The 15,622-nt window shown below is 43.3% G+C and overlaps 1 protein-coding gene across 4 annotated transcripts in view; it reads left to right on the forward strand.

Moving 5' to 3' along the window:
• The first annotated feature begins 1,364 nt into the window (after positions 1–1,364).
• Positions 1,365–15,622, forward strand: part of LEF1 (lymphoid enhancer binding factor 1) — a 103,228-nt gene continuing 88,970 nt past the window's right edge. For 2 of the 4 annotated variants that reach the window (XM_019534127.1, XM_019534129.1), the window contains exons 1-3: positions 1,365–2,068; positions 3,759–3,822; positions 5,111–5,244. In XM_019534127.1, the coding sequence (XP_019389672.1) occupies positions 1,859–2,068; positions 3,759–3,822; positions 5,111–5,244 (408 nt within the window). In that variant the 5' untranslated portion in view covers positions 1,365–1,858. The remainder of the gene's footprint in view (positions 2,069–3,758; positions 3,823–5,110; positions 5,245–15,622) is intronic. The other 2 variants (XM_019534126.1, XM_019534128.1) reach the window with 1 other exon arrangement.

Raw genomic sequence — 15,622 nt, forward strand, 5'->3', positions numbered from 1 at the left:
GATCCCGTCTTAAAACAGCTCTGACACACACACAGCACTTATTCCAGATGTACTTGGGGATGTTTAGCTAACCCTTCAGTGCTTTCTCCAGGGATTTCTTTTCGAGGGGGGCAGAGGAGGCTGATTTAGGAACCTCCACCCTGTGGTTCCTTCCCTTCTTCCCAGCCCTGGCGGTTCAAAACAGCTCAAGCCGGAGCAAGCAGCCGAAGACTTGCCCACCTCAGCACTGGCTGCGGACAACCCGAGGGAAGTTTGGCCGATCAGCTGCGAGCGCGTGAGACAGAGAGAGAGAGAGAGAGAGGTCTGACCAGGTGCTCATTTCTACTTCCTTTGATTCCCCCTGCTCCCCAAATCTCCCCCTTCCTGCTCTCTACCCCTCTCCAGGCTGGAGCTGAATGAACCCATCGCTTCCCCTTAAGTCTCCTGCCTGTGGCAGCCAGGGAAGCTCGGGTGAGATGCGAGGAAAAAACTCCCTCACGAGAAGGAGGTGAAGCCCTGCACCGGGCTACCCAGGGAGGCGGTGGCATCTCCCTGTTGGAGGGATTTAAACCACTAGACAGAGCCTCGGCTGGGCTGATTTGGGTGGGAAAGGTCCTGCTTTGAGCAGGGAGGTGTGGACTAGATCAGCGGTTCTCGACCTTTATTGTACCAGGACCCGTTAAGGGCTCCTCACTCCCACCCCGCAGTGTGTGGGGCAAGGGGGGCCAAGCAGCCCCTTGCAAGCTGCAACTCTGCCAGCCGGAGGGCGGGGGACCCCGGTTTCCCACGCGTTCCTCCGTCAAAGGAGAACCCGTCTGTAAAGTTTGTGGACCCGTTTTTAAAGTTTGATCCTATGTTCTTCTATTGTCTCCTCCGTGAAACCCTACGAAATATGAACTTCCATTTCTGCCCAGGAGAACTTTTACGATCTTTTCTCCAACGCCCGATGAAAGGTGCTTGTGCCCGAAAGCGTGCAATTAAAGCCCTTTTTTTTTTTTGTGGCCAAAATCGTGTTGGTCTCATAAAAGATACCCTCTCTACTACGAGTCGGGATTGCCCTTTCCTCCAGCCCGATACGGCTACAACCCGGATCCCTTCCTATCTCCTTGGTGCCCTCCCGAGCTCACTGCCTCCGCCGACCCCCGGCTCCCCCCACCCCCGCGCCGGGCTCGCCCAGCCCCGCGCTCCCAGCCCGTGCAGTTAAGCCGGGTTTGTGCGCGGATACATTTCCCTGCTCCCTCTCTCTCCAGTGTCTATCAATCAGAGCCGCGGCTTCCCTTTCATCTTCCCCCGCCCCCAGGCTCCCGGCGGCGGCGGCTGCGGCTGGGGGGAGGGAGGAGTGGGTGGAAGCGATGTTAAAGTTACATCGCAGAGGCAGAGCCCGGCTTCCACTCGGCCCGCCGGCCGCCCAGCCCAGCCCACTTTCCGCCTGCCTCCTTCCCCCGAGACACACGCACACACACACAACGCAGCGGCGGCTGCAGCAGGAACCCGTCCTACAGGCTCCGGCAGCACCTTGCTCCCCACTGCCGCCGGGAGAGGCGCGGGGCAGGGCGGCCGTGCCCATGGGGGGCGCGGGGCAGCCTCGGGCCGCGGGAGCTCCTCGGCTCTGAACTTCTCGCTGCCTCTCCTCCCGCGCCCCTCGCGCCCCGGCTCCCCGCCAGGCCAGGCCGGCAGCACAAAGGCGCGGAGTCCCGGGGCGTGCTCGGCTCCGCGGGGGGTGTGGGGGGCTCCTTGCCCTGCGGCCCCCTCCCTCCGCTGCCCGCGGGCGGGGCAGAGCCCGGGCGGCGCAAACTTCAGCACAACTCCGGCGCCTTCTTTGCAGGCGCAGCCCCAGGGCCGGGCCGGGCCGGGCCGGGCCGGGGCAGCAGCGGGCACCATGCCCCAGCTGCCGGGCGGCGGCGGCGGCGGGGGGGACCCGGAGCTGTGCGCCACGGACGAGATGATCCCGTTCAAGGACGAGGGCGACCCGCAGAAGGAGAAGATCTTCGCCGAGATCAGCCACCCCGAGGAGGAGGGCGACCTGGCCGACATCAAGTCCTCCCTCGTCCACGAGTCCGAGATCATCCCCAGCGGCGCCGGGCACGAGGTCAGAGGGGGGCGCGCGTCCCGCGCAAAGCCCGCGCAGGCTCCTCTCCCCACGGCGGGGGCTTGGAGGGCGCGCGCTGTTTGGAGCCTGCCTTGCGCGGGTATTTGGGTGCAAAAGAGCGCCCCCTGGCGCGCAGCTCCCGCGGGGAGCGGGGATGGGGGGGCGGCCTGAGGGGAGCCCCGGCCCGGGTCTGCCGGGACGGGGCACAGAGGATGAGGCAGGGCTAATGCAGTTGGTTCAATAAAAGAGCTCACATAGCCCTGGCTGAGGATGAGGCTGGGAACTTCGGGGGTGCAGAGGGACCTGCCTAGGGTGGCCATCATAGGGGACAGTATGGTTGTCCCCTCTGCCCTCTCTCGATATGAAACCCCACGCCCTTATGTCCTCTATTTTTCTCTTGAAGGCATCCAGGTTCCTATTATCCAGAGGACAGCGTAGCAGAAAACCAGAACGGCCTCTCTGATGGCCACCCGACCTGCCTCTGGAGAGACGAGAGCCAGGGGCTGCCTTGGTAGGAGGCAGCATGGCTCTGGCAGCCAGCTGTCCCAGGGCTAGAAGGGGAGGCATCTAGCAAGTCCCAACTTGGGGGCTTAGTGATGCTTCAGGTTGGCCTGGCTGGGGCAAGGGAGACTTGTCCCCTTGCCAACTCCCTTTCCCCATTGTGCCCCAGTGGCTGGGGCAGACTGCAGCCAAGGGGCACTTGAGTAGGGGGAGGCAGAAGCACAGGGTTGAGCTGAGCAGGTGTGGGTTTGAAATTGTCACTAGCCGGGGCTACTGCACCGCCTAGCAGCAGGGTGCGGGACCTTCTTGTTGGGTACACACACTGCCCAGGCTCCAGAAGGTTTCTTCCGAGCAGCCCCAGCGACAGTAGAGCATCCTTTCCTTCTGTTTTAGGCAAAGGAAAGGTAGCTGGTGGCTTCTGCTCTTCTTTCTGGTAAGTTTCTCAATTTCAGGGTGCCCCAGTGAAGCCTACCTTGATGGCAAAACAACCGACTGCAGACACGCATGTCTGTCTTTACATTTCAAAACTTTATTTGGAAACTCTTAAAACATCCATGCAAGCTGGTGAATGTCAGGAGGATGTTCTTCCCCTTCCTACATGGGCGCTCACAGCCCAGGACGAATAAGTTCCTGTGAATCACAGGATCATCTAATAGCATTAGACCTACAGTCCGTGTGAAATTCTTTGGAAAAATTGGTGAGGTCAGCTGATGAGTCCCAAACTCTTGAAAGGATTTGATAAATTATTACCAAACAATTTATGCAACACAAAAACAACCAAAGGCTGGAATTTTTCAAAATGCTATAATGAAGGCACTTGGTTTCATTTTTTCTTTTTTGCATTACTATAGCAAGACCATTTTGACCAGGGAAGCCGGAACTACTCTCAGTGGTTAGCCTCTTTAGGAGGGCTACAGCTGTAAGACTTCTTGTGCTACAATTGGTTTTCCAAACTACATCATTATTAAAGCTGTTAAAAAAAAAAAAAAAAAAAAAAAAAAAAATCCTTTCAACAGGAATGAGGTGGAGGGAGGAGAACAGGGCCAAATTTCAGGTGACTTAAACTGCTTAACAGTAATTTTGATCCTTTTGTAAATCCAGCGCTTCAGTGAACAGCTGTGCATAAAAATAACTTTTTTCTTTTTTCTTTTTCTCTCTCTCTCTTTTGTGGTGGATTCTGTGTGGGTAGGTTTCCAGGCAAGCACAAGCCCAGGAATCGTACCATGATAAAAGCCGAGAACTTCCTGAAGAAGGTGAGAAACGTCGAGTTGTTTTTCACTCTACATTGCAACCTTTTCTTTTCCACATTAACAAAGAACTCGGATGGAATATAATTCAGCTTCTTATTGCGCATTAATTGAGTTATGATTGTGTAGATGATCTCTGTTCATGAAAAGAATGCAAATATATCTTCACAGCTTAGAAAAGTGAGGTAAATGCACACCAAATCTAACTTAAGTAGCCAAAGGGCATTTTGGTTGTTGGCCAACTGATAGTGGTAGGCAAGAAGATCCTTTGCCAAGAAAATAATTATTTTTAGAATATCTGTTTGTAGGTAATATTTTCCATATTTCCCCTCACTTGCTTGATTAACTCTGCTGAGCTATGCATGCTAAGAAACTGTATACTCAATTTCTAAACACATCTGTCACTTTAACGCAGTTTTGTTTTTGTTTCAACTAGTTGATGTTTTGATGTATACGTGCATGCTAATTGAGGAGGATGGGAGAAAACCATGTATATTTTAGTTTAGGAAGCTGGATGAAAATGCAGGAATGTCTTCCACAGTATCATAATATTTAGTTCATAACTTTTAATATTCTTCATTAGAATTGTAATATGAGTTCAAGAAAAATTCAGCTTTTCTTCAGTCCTGATATCCACTAATAGACTTAATTTAAACTGGATATTGAACAGATAAAAAATGAAACATTCTGTGTGCACTGAATAGACCCCAACAGTCAGCAGGGTATCCTATATCATCCTGAACTCCTTCACTATAATTTGCTTCTGGTTAACATGACCAGGGTGGTGTACTATGTATATTGGACTTGAAAGAGAGTGATCTGTGTAGCTAGGATGCTGCCTTTTTCAGTCAGTTACACAGGACAGTCCCTAGAAGAATGCATTGCAAAATCTCCAAATCCTATGGATGCCTTAAAAAATGGAGCATTATGTTTTAAATATCAATTGCTGATATTGCTATTTGAACATATTAGCAAAGTAGACATGTTACCCTGAACTCTTTGCAATAAGTGCATTCCCAACAAATGCCTATATTAGACCTAAGTCTTAAGAAAGTAAATACTGGCAGGCATACAGTAGAAATAATGCTAAGGGTGCCAGCAATATGCTACTTTAATAATAATAAAACAGACAGACAACCCTATTCCTCTTTCCCCCAAATCTCCAAACTAGCCTTGTGTGTACAGAATACTTCCATGAATGCACAGTGCCTATATAAATTTTCTGATCTGCATAAAAAAAAACCTAAGTGGTAAGGTAATATACCGGTAACCCTCTTTTTCTCTGCTTTGACAGGAAAACACCCAGACAGCAGTTTATACAGCAAGGGCCCATCATACTCCGGTTATTCTGGGTATATCATGATGCCAAATATGAATAACGACCCATACATGTCTAATGGCTCTCTGTCGCCACCCATCCCTAGAACAGTGAGTTACCTATTTTGCAAATTGCCTTGGGGGAGAGAAATTTTCTTCCTGTTCAAGACTGTGTTTTGAATTATTATGAATAGTACACTTCTATTCTTTAGGTTCTGTGTAACTGGCTGTCTGAACTTCTTAGCCATCTTGATTGGAATGATAGTGGAAACATTTATTTTGTCATGAACAAGGCTGAAAATATAGCCTGGATGTTACATTATAATGTGTGGTTGAATGGCCTAAATGCTACTTTTACGGTAACTCTTGGGAAGAAGCACTACTAGACTGGTTTTAGTTCTCTCAGATTGTACTGAAATATAAAAATCTGATGGATGTTTCTTCCTTCACTCAGTTTGTCACGTTCAATCTTAGCTGATTTTTTTGTTCTCTTCCTAACATAGACTGCTTGTATAAAGCTGTCATGTCTGTGAGAGTGGATATTACTTGGAAATACAACATAGAAATGATGCGAGAGAGTGTATGGGAAACAGTTGCCGATGATGAGTTAGAATAATTATATAATGTAAGGTTGTGGCTGTAGCTTTTTGTATTTGTTGCATCAAGAGGAGAACCATTGAATCTACTCTTAAAATTACTAATTTGTTCTGGTTGGTGTAGAAGTGCACTGGAAGAATAGTAAATATGCTGAATAGTAGATTTCCATTGTTCTTGTAAATCAGTGGGAACAACCTCAGTAAAACTTCTGGGATTTTAAAAATCTAGCTGTGGAAATTGCACTAGAAGTATTGTCTTGGGGAAAGCAGAACTTACAGTGCTTCCTGTTGTAGAATGACACTGCCATTGTATTCCATAATTTTAGAAAAGAATGCTCAGTGGCAGTAGCTATTTTCTAAGTGACTAAAATGAAGAGCTAGTGAGAAGGAAAAGCTTTCTGTGGCAAACTCTTTCTAGCAACCGTTTTTATTTTTGCTTTCTTACACCTTTTAATGTAAGCTTCTTTTTTTTTGCTTTTTTTTTTTTTTTTTTACTTGTTTGTGGGTGGGCTGGAAATTACTAATACAGATTTCTAAATTTAACAGTAACAACACATTTATACTGCAAACCTGGAGAAAGTTTTGTCCAAAGGTTTCCTGAATACAGAATGACTCAATAGATTCCAAAACATAGCAAATGTTTCTGTTTTATATGTAACACTCTTACTTGAATGCTTTATTTGTATGATATATCTCAGACAAAAAACTTGAAAAGTATTGTTTTTAGGGCTTTCCTGTTTTAAAAAAATCTGCCTTGAATAAAAACATGGTTAGTCAATTTTATTTCATTTTAGAGATATCCATCCCTTTCTTTCAAAACAAACAAACAAACAAAAAACTGTATCCCAAATCATCTTTGTTACATATGCCTTATGTTGAAAAGCATTTAAAATAACAAATATCCCAACAGATTAAATTGTAATTCCTACTTGCTGATAAAAATGATATAATCCTTTTCAGTATGTAAAAACATTTATATCTGTGTCTCCTGGAAGATAAGGAATCCAGTAACCAGTCCCTTTTTTCCCCACCCTCACAGAAATGTATGAATGGAAGAACTGAAATAAGAAATGCAATTTAATTATTAGAAAATATAAAATATCAAACCCTGCCCATAAATGTGTTGTTGTAAACCAGCAGTTCTTAGATAGTACGCAAGGGCCACATCTTTGCTGTTAGCTGATCAGCTTAGCACATCTATTTTTCCCATCTTCTATTTGAGAAATATTTGAATATCTAGTGTGGAGAGGGAATGCCTCTGCTTTCTAATTGTATTATTGCTTGCCTAACACTTTAGGGATTAATTTAGTGAAGTGTTACTCTGGCATGTTAGAGCAGTACCAGTATTTCTGTAAAACAGTGTTCTTATAACACACCAAATGTTGACATAAGTCTGGAGAACTTTCAGTTTAACCACAAGTCTACATGCTTGAGTTGTTTAATAATTTTCTGTTTAATTGAACTATAATCTTTGCTAGTCTTCATACTTGACAGCTGGTTTTTAATGTGTGCGAGATCAAAACATTGCACCCAGAAGATTATATACTTGCTTACTTCACCATTAACCACAACCAATGTGGCATGTTATGTCTTCCCTCATGTTCACCTCTGCTCTGTACCTTTGTTAGGCATCAAACTGTCACCCATTCAAGGGTGGCCTTTTGGGGAGTGGGGGGGGGATGTTGTTTGTTTACTTGTTTCCTTTCAGAAGAAAAGACTGTTAAAACAGATAAGGTTTGAGAGACCCAACACTCAGGAGAGGTGTTGATCTCTGACCATTTGTGGATGGAATAGCCTTGTGGTATACCTGAGATTCTTCATTTGCATTACAAAGCCACTGCTTGTTTGTTGCATCTGTTGCCTGGAGATGTTAGGATTCAAAGCCATCTTGAGGCACTATTTTTTTTTAACATTGTATGAAAATTCTGAATGATTTATTCCCATACAAATAATCCAATAAATATCAATGCTTTTGAATTTGAAGCGTACTACTTGGTGGCCTTTCATAATTAGTGCCATCTTAATTTGGTATTTGAGAAGCAAAATCTAAAGGAAAGCATGAATTTTATAGGAAGAGGATATAAACTTTAGGCCCTGTGCCTGCAAATAAATACTATAACTCTGGCCGCATGGGTAATCCTACAGATCTGCTTATATGAGAAGAGCTGTGCACCATGAATCTGCAAGACTGGTGCATCAATTCAAACTTTTCTTCTACAGACCCTTCTATGAGAGCGATATATAGTGTCCTGAACTCAGGAAACAGGGGAACACAGGTGTTATTCCATGATGGGTTCTTAATGAACAGTTTGAATTGAGAGAGGAGTTTGCTGCTGCTAATCACACATGGGCTGGGTGGAAAAAAATTATAGTTGAGACATGAAAAGTTTCAGTAGGTGGAAAAAAATACTTTAAAGGGTGGGTGTATTTATTTTTTTTCTCCAGATGCATTGGTTCTCTAAAGTTCTGCCAGTCATACTCTTAAACTATAGATTTGTTGTGAAGTCAAATCCAAGATACCTACTGAATCCTGGAAGAAGAAAGCTAAAGTGTAATATGTTAAAACTGATGCTTTCTTGGCGTAAAGAGATGAAATTCAAATTTCCATGAATAAGTTAAGGTTAGACTGGTCCCTTTTTAGCCCCAGCCTGATAACTGATTTTTCCACTTACTATTTGAAACAAAATGAGATACGAGCTCTTGTACAACGCTAGCACCACAGCAAAGAAGCCACTATAACAGTACATGTTTCTTATCAGATAGCTGGGTAGGCAGAAGAGCAGAGAAGTTCGTTTAGGTAACTGCAGCACAATGGTATCAAAACCACAATAACACCTGGTGAATGTAAGCCCTGTGGGTTTGAGTTCTCGCATGATGGTTTGTCTGATGCATAGAGTGGGTGTCTACCATGGGAGAAGCAGACAGCTGTTGTGTATTTTGTGTCCCCCCCTTTCTTTTTTAACCCTTTGTGTGAGATTTTAATTTCAGATTGTAAAGGTTTTTACACCAAAGACTATCTTTTTTTGTATTTCTTAAACTCCTCCAAAATGAGCTTGCATTACTAAGCCATTAAATGCATCTCTTTCCTTGGGATTAGATTTTTTTTTTTTAATATATATTTTAGGATATAGAATTTCTTCAACACCTCCCCTACTCCCTCTTGCATACATGCCCAACGGAAGGTATCATCCTTTTCTTAATGGCTAAACTGTCTTCTGGTAGCAACTGAAATTACTAACAAGAGTTGGATATGCTCCACCATGGACAGTGTATGTGGACTTCCATAGTGGAACATAAGGTCAAATAGAAGGGGGATTCTAATATGGGAAGGAATTTTTAAAAATATGCCCCATGTTGGGACCTGACTGTGATATACAAATACATGCAGGGACAGTTCCTGCTTGGAAGAGTTTGCATCCCAAGAAAAGCCAAATTGTGTAAAAGAGTAGAGGGAAGGACAAAAAGAAAAATAACAGTAAAAAGTAGTATTTGTGTTTTGGTTGATGGAATCTGTCCTTCTGAAAAACTAGATGGAAGATTTGGTTATGGTGCAGTTACAGAAGTCTTGTTCCTGCATATTCTGACTCCGAGACTTTACTCAGTTAAACTCAAAATGTTCACACCTTGTGTTGATAAACTCTCACACTTTAGGAATTCAAGTACTGTTATTACATGTGTAAATATTTAAATTATTAGGAGGCTGGATGGTTGCTGCTTTGAATTGGGCTGGCTACATTGGATATAAGCTTTGCTGCATGTAAGAAAGTTTCGTCTTAGTTTCAGCTCCCGTATCACTTATCACCAAGCTTTGCATTTTCTTTCGTATTTGACTCCAAGGCCAAGAACTATAAAGGCTGTACGCATGCTCCTACTCTTTTCTTTTCTTATTACTGCATGGGTAAATGGAGGACTTTAAATATGGCTGTTAGGTTAGTCTTTTACCAGTTTTGGAGTGCCACAGTCCCCTTATTTTAGAAGAAATTTAGAGTTATGCAGATTAGTTCACTAAATAACTTCCATAAACTCACATGTGGATCTGTAGAAAACGTTATGACAGTCTTGGCATTTCACCAGTATAGTCTTGATAGGACTAAAGTGGGATCCTTTTAAAGAGCAATTAAACAGAAGAGCTTGATTTTTTTTAAAGCTGTTTATTAATGAATATCCACCCTGAAGGGAGAAAAGAGGTTATTTCCAACACCAATAAGTAAACAGTATTCTTTCAAACCTTTCTGTCTGCTGATCTGATGTGAGCATCAGTCAGAGGTATGAGGAGGTTCTTTTAAACACAGAAGCAAGCCACAGAAGTTGAAGGGGTTTTCAATTAAACAGTGTTTGTTGAGATAGAATCAAAGGTACCTGAATACTTCCAGGTTGGTCCTCTTCCAGAGATCTAATCTAGTTGTGCCAGTGGAGAATGAGGGTGATATGGGATCTTATGTAGGTCCTGTGCATATGTAGTGTGTCTGTTAGTTGTCAGTCCCTCACTCGAGTATTTAGTTGGTGAAGTGAACAGGTTTCCTTTTTTTTTTTTTTTTGCTTATGTGTTCCTTTTAAAATCGTGCTGTTTTCAAATCTGGATGATTTATTCAGAAATTTCCTTAACTGGCCCATTATTAAAAAGACTTGCTGGCAATGATGGAGTAGAAAGCGATCACTGACTACTTCTTGGCTTTAGACTGAGCTGTGTGGTGTGTGTATGTGTGGCTTTCATCAGTAAAAGTGTTCCACTCTAGTTTTGCTATGAATAATCAAAAAAAAAAAAAAAAAAGAGCTTTTGGTGATTTGGCTGTTTACTAAATAACATCGTATTCCTCTGTAACTGGAGGTGGTATATAGAGAAGCTAACTCAATGCAACTTTGAAAAAGTGGAGATTTGCAACTTTCAGTTTTAAGAAATGGGCATGTCATTCTAACAGCTATGCCCACATCTTTGCTTCCACTTCATCACGCATAAGATCATAGTAATCTTAATAGCTTGGTGTTAGTGTTTAGGACCGTGCAGGGTATGGCCTTTACGCATACAGGCTTTTGTTGATCATTATATCCATAATGTTAAGATATCAAGAGATGGTAGAGCAGTGTTTCTCAACCTTTCTGGACTAAAGACGCTTCTTGGAAAATGCCAGCTCTTTGTTTTTATTCATTTTTTTTTTACTACAGAAAAACAGAGCAATTGTGTTGCACAGAACTGGGACCACAACAGCTCAGAATATTTTTTGAGACTGTGGTTTCCTACTTGAAAATTCTGTGTTTATCCCATGAAATCATGTTTATATACCTAACAGTGATAACATTGTGTGGCATCCAGCAGCACCCTTGAAAAGATCTCAAGGCACCCCAGGGTACTGTGGGACCCTGGTGGAGAATCACTGTGCTAGAGGTTCATTCACACAAAAAGGGCAACAACTCTGCCAACTACTTGTAATTCTTGGTGCCCTCCAATCATTCAGTCTCCACGCAAAAGGGCTGTAGGAATGACACCTTATGAGGTAAGTAATTTATTTCTAATTATAAAGTGCTTCTGATATGAGGAGGAAATAACACTAAATAAAAAGACTTGCATGTCTTCTAAACCTGCATTAGGTGCCTGTGTATGGTTGCTTGTTGTCCCTTGAAGTTAGGGGGCAGGAGCTTGTTTTTAGTGTCGCGCTTTTAAAGACCAATATACAAGAACATGCTTTATGACATCATTGGGAACTTGTCAGTTGAGTTCTGTCAAACCCACAATAGCACTTTCTTATCTCATAAACAACAGTTCAGCCTAACCAGTAAGAAATAGAGTGAAGAAATGCTAGACCAGTGTCAACTGGCCAATGGGGATGGGAATAAAGTCTTGTAAGCCAGGAGGCTTAGTGTCACAAACTATAAATTCTTTCCTCTCTCCCTTCCCATTCAACCTCAGAGGTCTCTACAACTCCTGACTACAGGAAAGGAAAGTGTAGCCAGAAGGGACGGAACTGATGGTCAGGCTTCACATGAACAGGAAAAGTAAGGCCAGAGGCTTCAGTTTGGAGGAAAAGCTGAGCAGCCAAAGTGGCTTGTTGTTAGCCTTTGCAATTTTCACTGGCAGCGGCCTGTGAAATCAAGGCAGCACTGTAATTGGACATGCCACCACCATGCTGAGACATGTCAGCACATGCTTTACATGTGCCAACTCCCAAACCAGAAGCAGTGTAGCCATGTTAGTACAATACTGCAGATGCTGAGAGGAAATTTAACCAAATGAAAGAAGGCTAAGCTACTAACTGAGCTCACATGATAGTCTATTGTGGAGCAGCTGGTGTACAGTAAAGGCCTGTTCCCTTTTGCCCCTGAATAAGCTCTTCCTATGTCCATACTCTTATACAGGAAGTAGTGATCTGGTTTATTGAGCTTCTGGTGCCATGGGTGACTATTATGCTACCTCTGCTGTGGAGAATAGGGGTGGGGAAAATTTAAGGATACTGGTAACCAAATAATTCTTGCTTAAGAGAATCCTTTAAGCCTAGCATCATATTTTAAATCTCTTTTATAGAAAACTGGATCACCTCATCTTGATCATGTTTTAACTGCTTTCTTAGAAATGGAAAAATTATTAAAAATGACCTAATAGACTTGGTTTAGTTCTCAGCTACATAAAAAAAACCAAAACCCCACCATTATTGTTGGCACCTCTTTCTAGGTCATAGGCACTATGTGGGGCCCAAGGGCACTGGCCCCGCTTGAGAAGAGGGTAGGGTTACCACCCATTCTTAATTGGGCAGGACAGTCCCGAAACGGGAACATCGAGTCCCGGTCCCGGACTGTGTGACTCTGGGGCAGCATTTCTCTCAGATTCCCAGTATTGTGTGGGGATCCAGGTTTTCCATTCACTGCGGAAAAATGCAGGATATGGTGGGTTTCCCTTTGCAGGCTGGCCGAGTTCCACACTCCCAGGGTGTGGGGTCGTAGGGAGGCACGTGTCCCACAGACCTGTGCATGGAGGGGGGTGAATGTGGGCTGCCTGCTGTGAGTGCAGGGCTCTCTGACCTTCTGGCCTTGCCACCGTGGTGAGGGACCCCCTGCCCACTCGGCAGCAGTGGGTGTGTTGGCATAGAGTTGTATCTCCCACTTCTGCTGGGCGGGCAGGGGGCAGCAGGGCAGGGAGCCCTGAGCCCACAGTGGGCTGCTTGGCTGTGCTCCAGCAGTGCTGTGGGGGGGCAGGGAGGCATCATTTTAGGTTCCCATCCCCGTTTCCCTCTCTTTCTCTGGAAGCAAAAACAAAAGTTAGCATCTGTAGAGAAGCAAGGGGGTCTGGCTGAGCTCCGTTCTTGCTGGTAAAGTTTGTTCCTTCCTGTTGAGAGTATTGGTGGGGCATTGTGAAGAAGGCAGTACTTGTGCTTCATGTACTATTATTACTTCTTGTTTTGGCCCATGGTAAGCTTAATAAGTCCACTCATTTCAAATGTAATTTTCTTAACCTGGCTGCCCTTCTTCAAGATTTGGATCTTGTATGTTTGTATTTATTTATTTTTGGCTTCCCACTTCAAAGCAATCTGTCCTCTCAGCAAGAAAGTGGTTGAAAGTTGAAATAAAAATGTATAAATTGAATCTTTGTGATTTGAGCAAAAGGTGCAGTAGGGGAGTTAACATGTGCCCCAACTGTGCCAATCAGCCAGGAATTTCCCACTCTCACAAGGGGAAAAATAGCCATCCAAATCTGTTTAAAAGAGTTCAGATACATTCAGTTGACTTTTGTTTACTGATTCTTTAAAATCAGATGGATAGCAGAAAGAGAAAAACATCTTGATTTAAAGAGCATAGCTCAGTTTCCATCTGAGGGATCCTGTTTTTCTAACTGTCTTCTATAGAAGTGAAAATAAAGCTTGAATGTTTTGTTTCCTTAAGGAGCTGGGAACATGGCTAATATATTAGTGTGTGACAATCCGTAAGGTAAGTTTGGTCACTACAAGCTATCACTGTTCGTGCTTTTACTATACAACTATGAAATGAGCAGCTTAACTTAATACAAGTAGGTCAGCAAACACGTATGCTACTTTTATTAGGCTTATGCATATAGCCATTTTGACTGTATTTGTTATGTGAGACAGGGCAAATACTTCTAGTCACAGAAGCGGGTTTGTGTGCTGCAGCATATAGATATGTAGATAGATCTTTCTTAAATCAAACTGCACTGAGTCAAGGTCTCTTATGATCTGCAGTTCCACTTATGGCAACTACATATGCATGTATGCCTCTTGGAAGTGTTCTAGGTGTATGGTTAGAAGTGGCATTTTTGTACATCTGTAAGGAAGCTCTGATAATGTTGTCTTAATAAATAACATAAACATGTTTTCGTTTAGCGGTGATCTTTTCCTCACCTTTTGGGTAAGAAGGAGTCTTAAAATAGATTATGTGCTGGTGTGCTAGAAATACTACAGAGGTCGCAGCCTCAGTTGGGATCCCTGTGCTAGGTGCTGTGCATATTTACTACCGCTCTCAGCTTTAAAAGATCATCCATTAGAGACTGTAAGTTATACTGTGACAACTAAAATCACATAACAACAATCCTGTGAGTGAGGTATTATAGGGCTTATGGGACATGATGATGAAAGATGATAATAAGACAGCTATGGGCATCAGTGGGAGTTTTACTTTACTCTGTATAATTTGGTTTGAGATATGTAAGTGGAGTTCCTTTGCGAGAGACAGAAGACAAATGTCATTGCAAAATGTGAGATCAGAGGCTGTCTAGCAATGACTCCGTTAGCTATGTGAGCCTGGAAAGGGGCACTGATAGGGGGAAAAGGGAATGTAGAAAAGCAGCAGCTTTTGTAGGGTTTGGATCAGAGATGAAGACCCAAAATAGATGAATTATGTTGTGGGGTTACACATTTCCTGCTTTGGGTTCTAGTGACACTAGCTGTGATGACTTGACTTTATTAGTACTTTTTTTCTTGATGTAATTATACTCTGTATATGAAAACTCTCTGTGATGGTCCCTGTGCTAGTCACTGTCTCCAGACTTGAGCATAGGGGCTTCTCTGCCTATTCTACATTAAGTCAAAGTAAAAGTGTCGTAGTGAGGCCATATGAATGTAGTACTTCCTTTGACAGGTAGAGATAAGTGTGGGTATGTCTATTCATCAATCTGCTCCCCAAATTTATGGATATTGGTAATGTAGAGGGGTTACGTGTGTTCACTTTGAAAACTTGCAAGTTCAGCAATTGCAATGCTTTTTGCTTGTCATTAGTGATGGTCTGCTATGTTATAGCAAAATTGGGTCAGCAGTTAAAATGATTAAAACAGTAGTATACCATGGTCCTTATTGTTACAATTAAACCAATTTCTTCTCTCTTCCTGAAGTAACCCTGGTATCACAGGAGTGCTATAATATCAGAACAACCATTATTCCAGGGAGGTTGCAGCCATGGCTGCACCTAATCTAAAAGCAGGTTTCCTAAGAAAACTAACAGTGCTCTTGTTTTAGCAGAGCAGTGTTATGATACCACTCTTTTTCACTTGATAGATATGGGTAGAATATAGGGATTTTGTACTAGGCCATTCTTATACAACAACCTTTTCCATTTTTCATATTGCATTCATCCATTTTACCTGACTGATCTGCCACTTTTCCCCAGAGTTTGGCCTATTGTACTTAGACCTGCATACTATTTCCAATGCATTCCGTTTCATTTTTTTAAACATATTAAGTGATTCTACTGACAGTGGTGAGCTGAAGTAGGTAACATATTGAGGTTTGATCACTCTAAATTCATGTAGAGACTGCTTGGTATTTCAGCAAATGCTAATTTCTAGCATCACGTACACATAAACTACCTGGTAGAAGGAATAAAAATCTTACCAGATCTCTCTGTCTGCAGCTGTCTCTGAACTCTGCAAGAACCCAGTTCATTCTAGTTGCATATGC

Source organism: Crocodylus porosus, unplaced genomic scaffold (genome assembly GCF_001723895.1).
Source record: "Crocodylus porosus isolate Cpor-Errol unplaced genomic scaffold, CroPor_comp1, whole genome shotgun sequence".
In the NCBI taxonomy this organism is placed as follows: Eukaryota; Metazoa; Chordata; order Crocodylia; family Crocodylidae; genus Crocodylus; species Crocodylus porosus.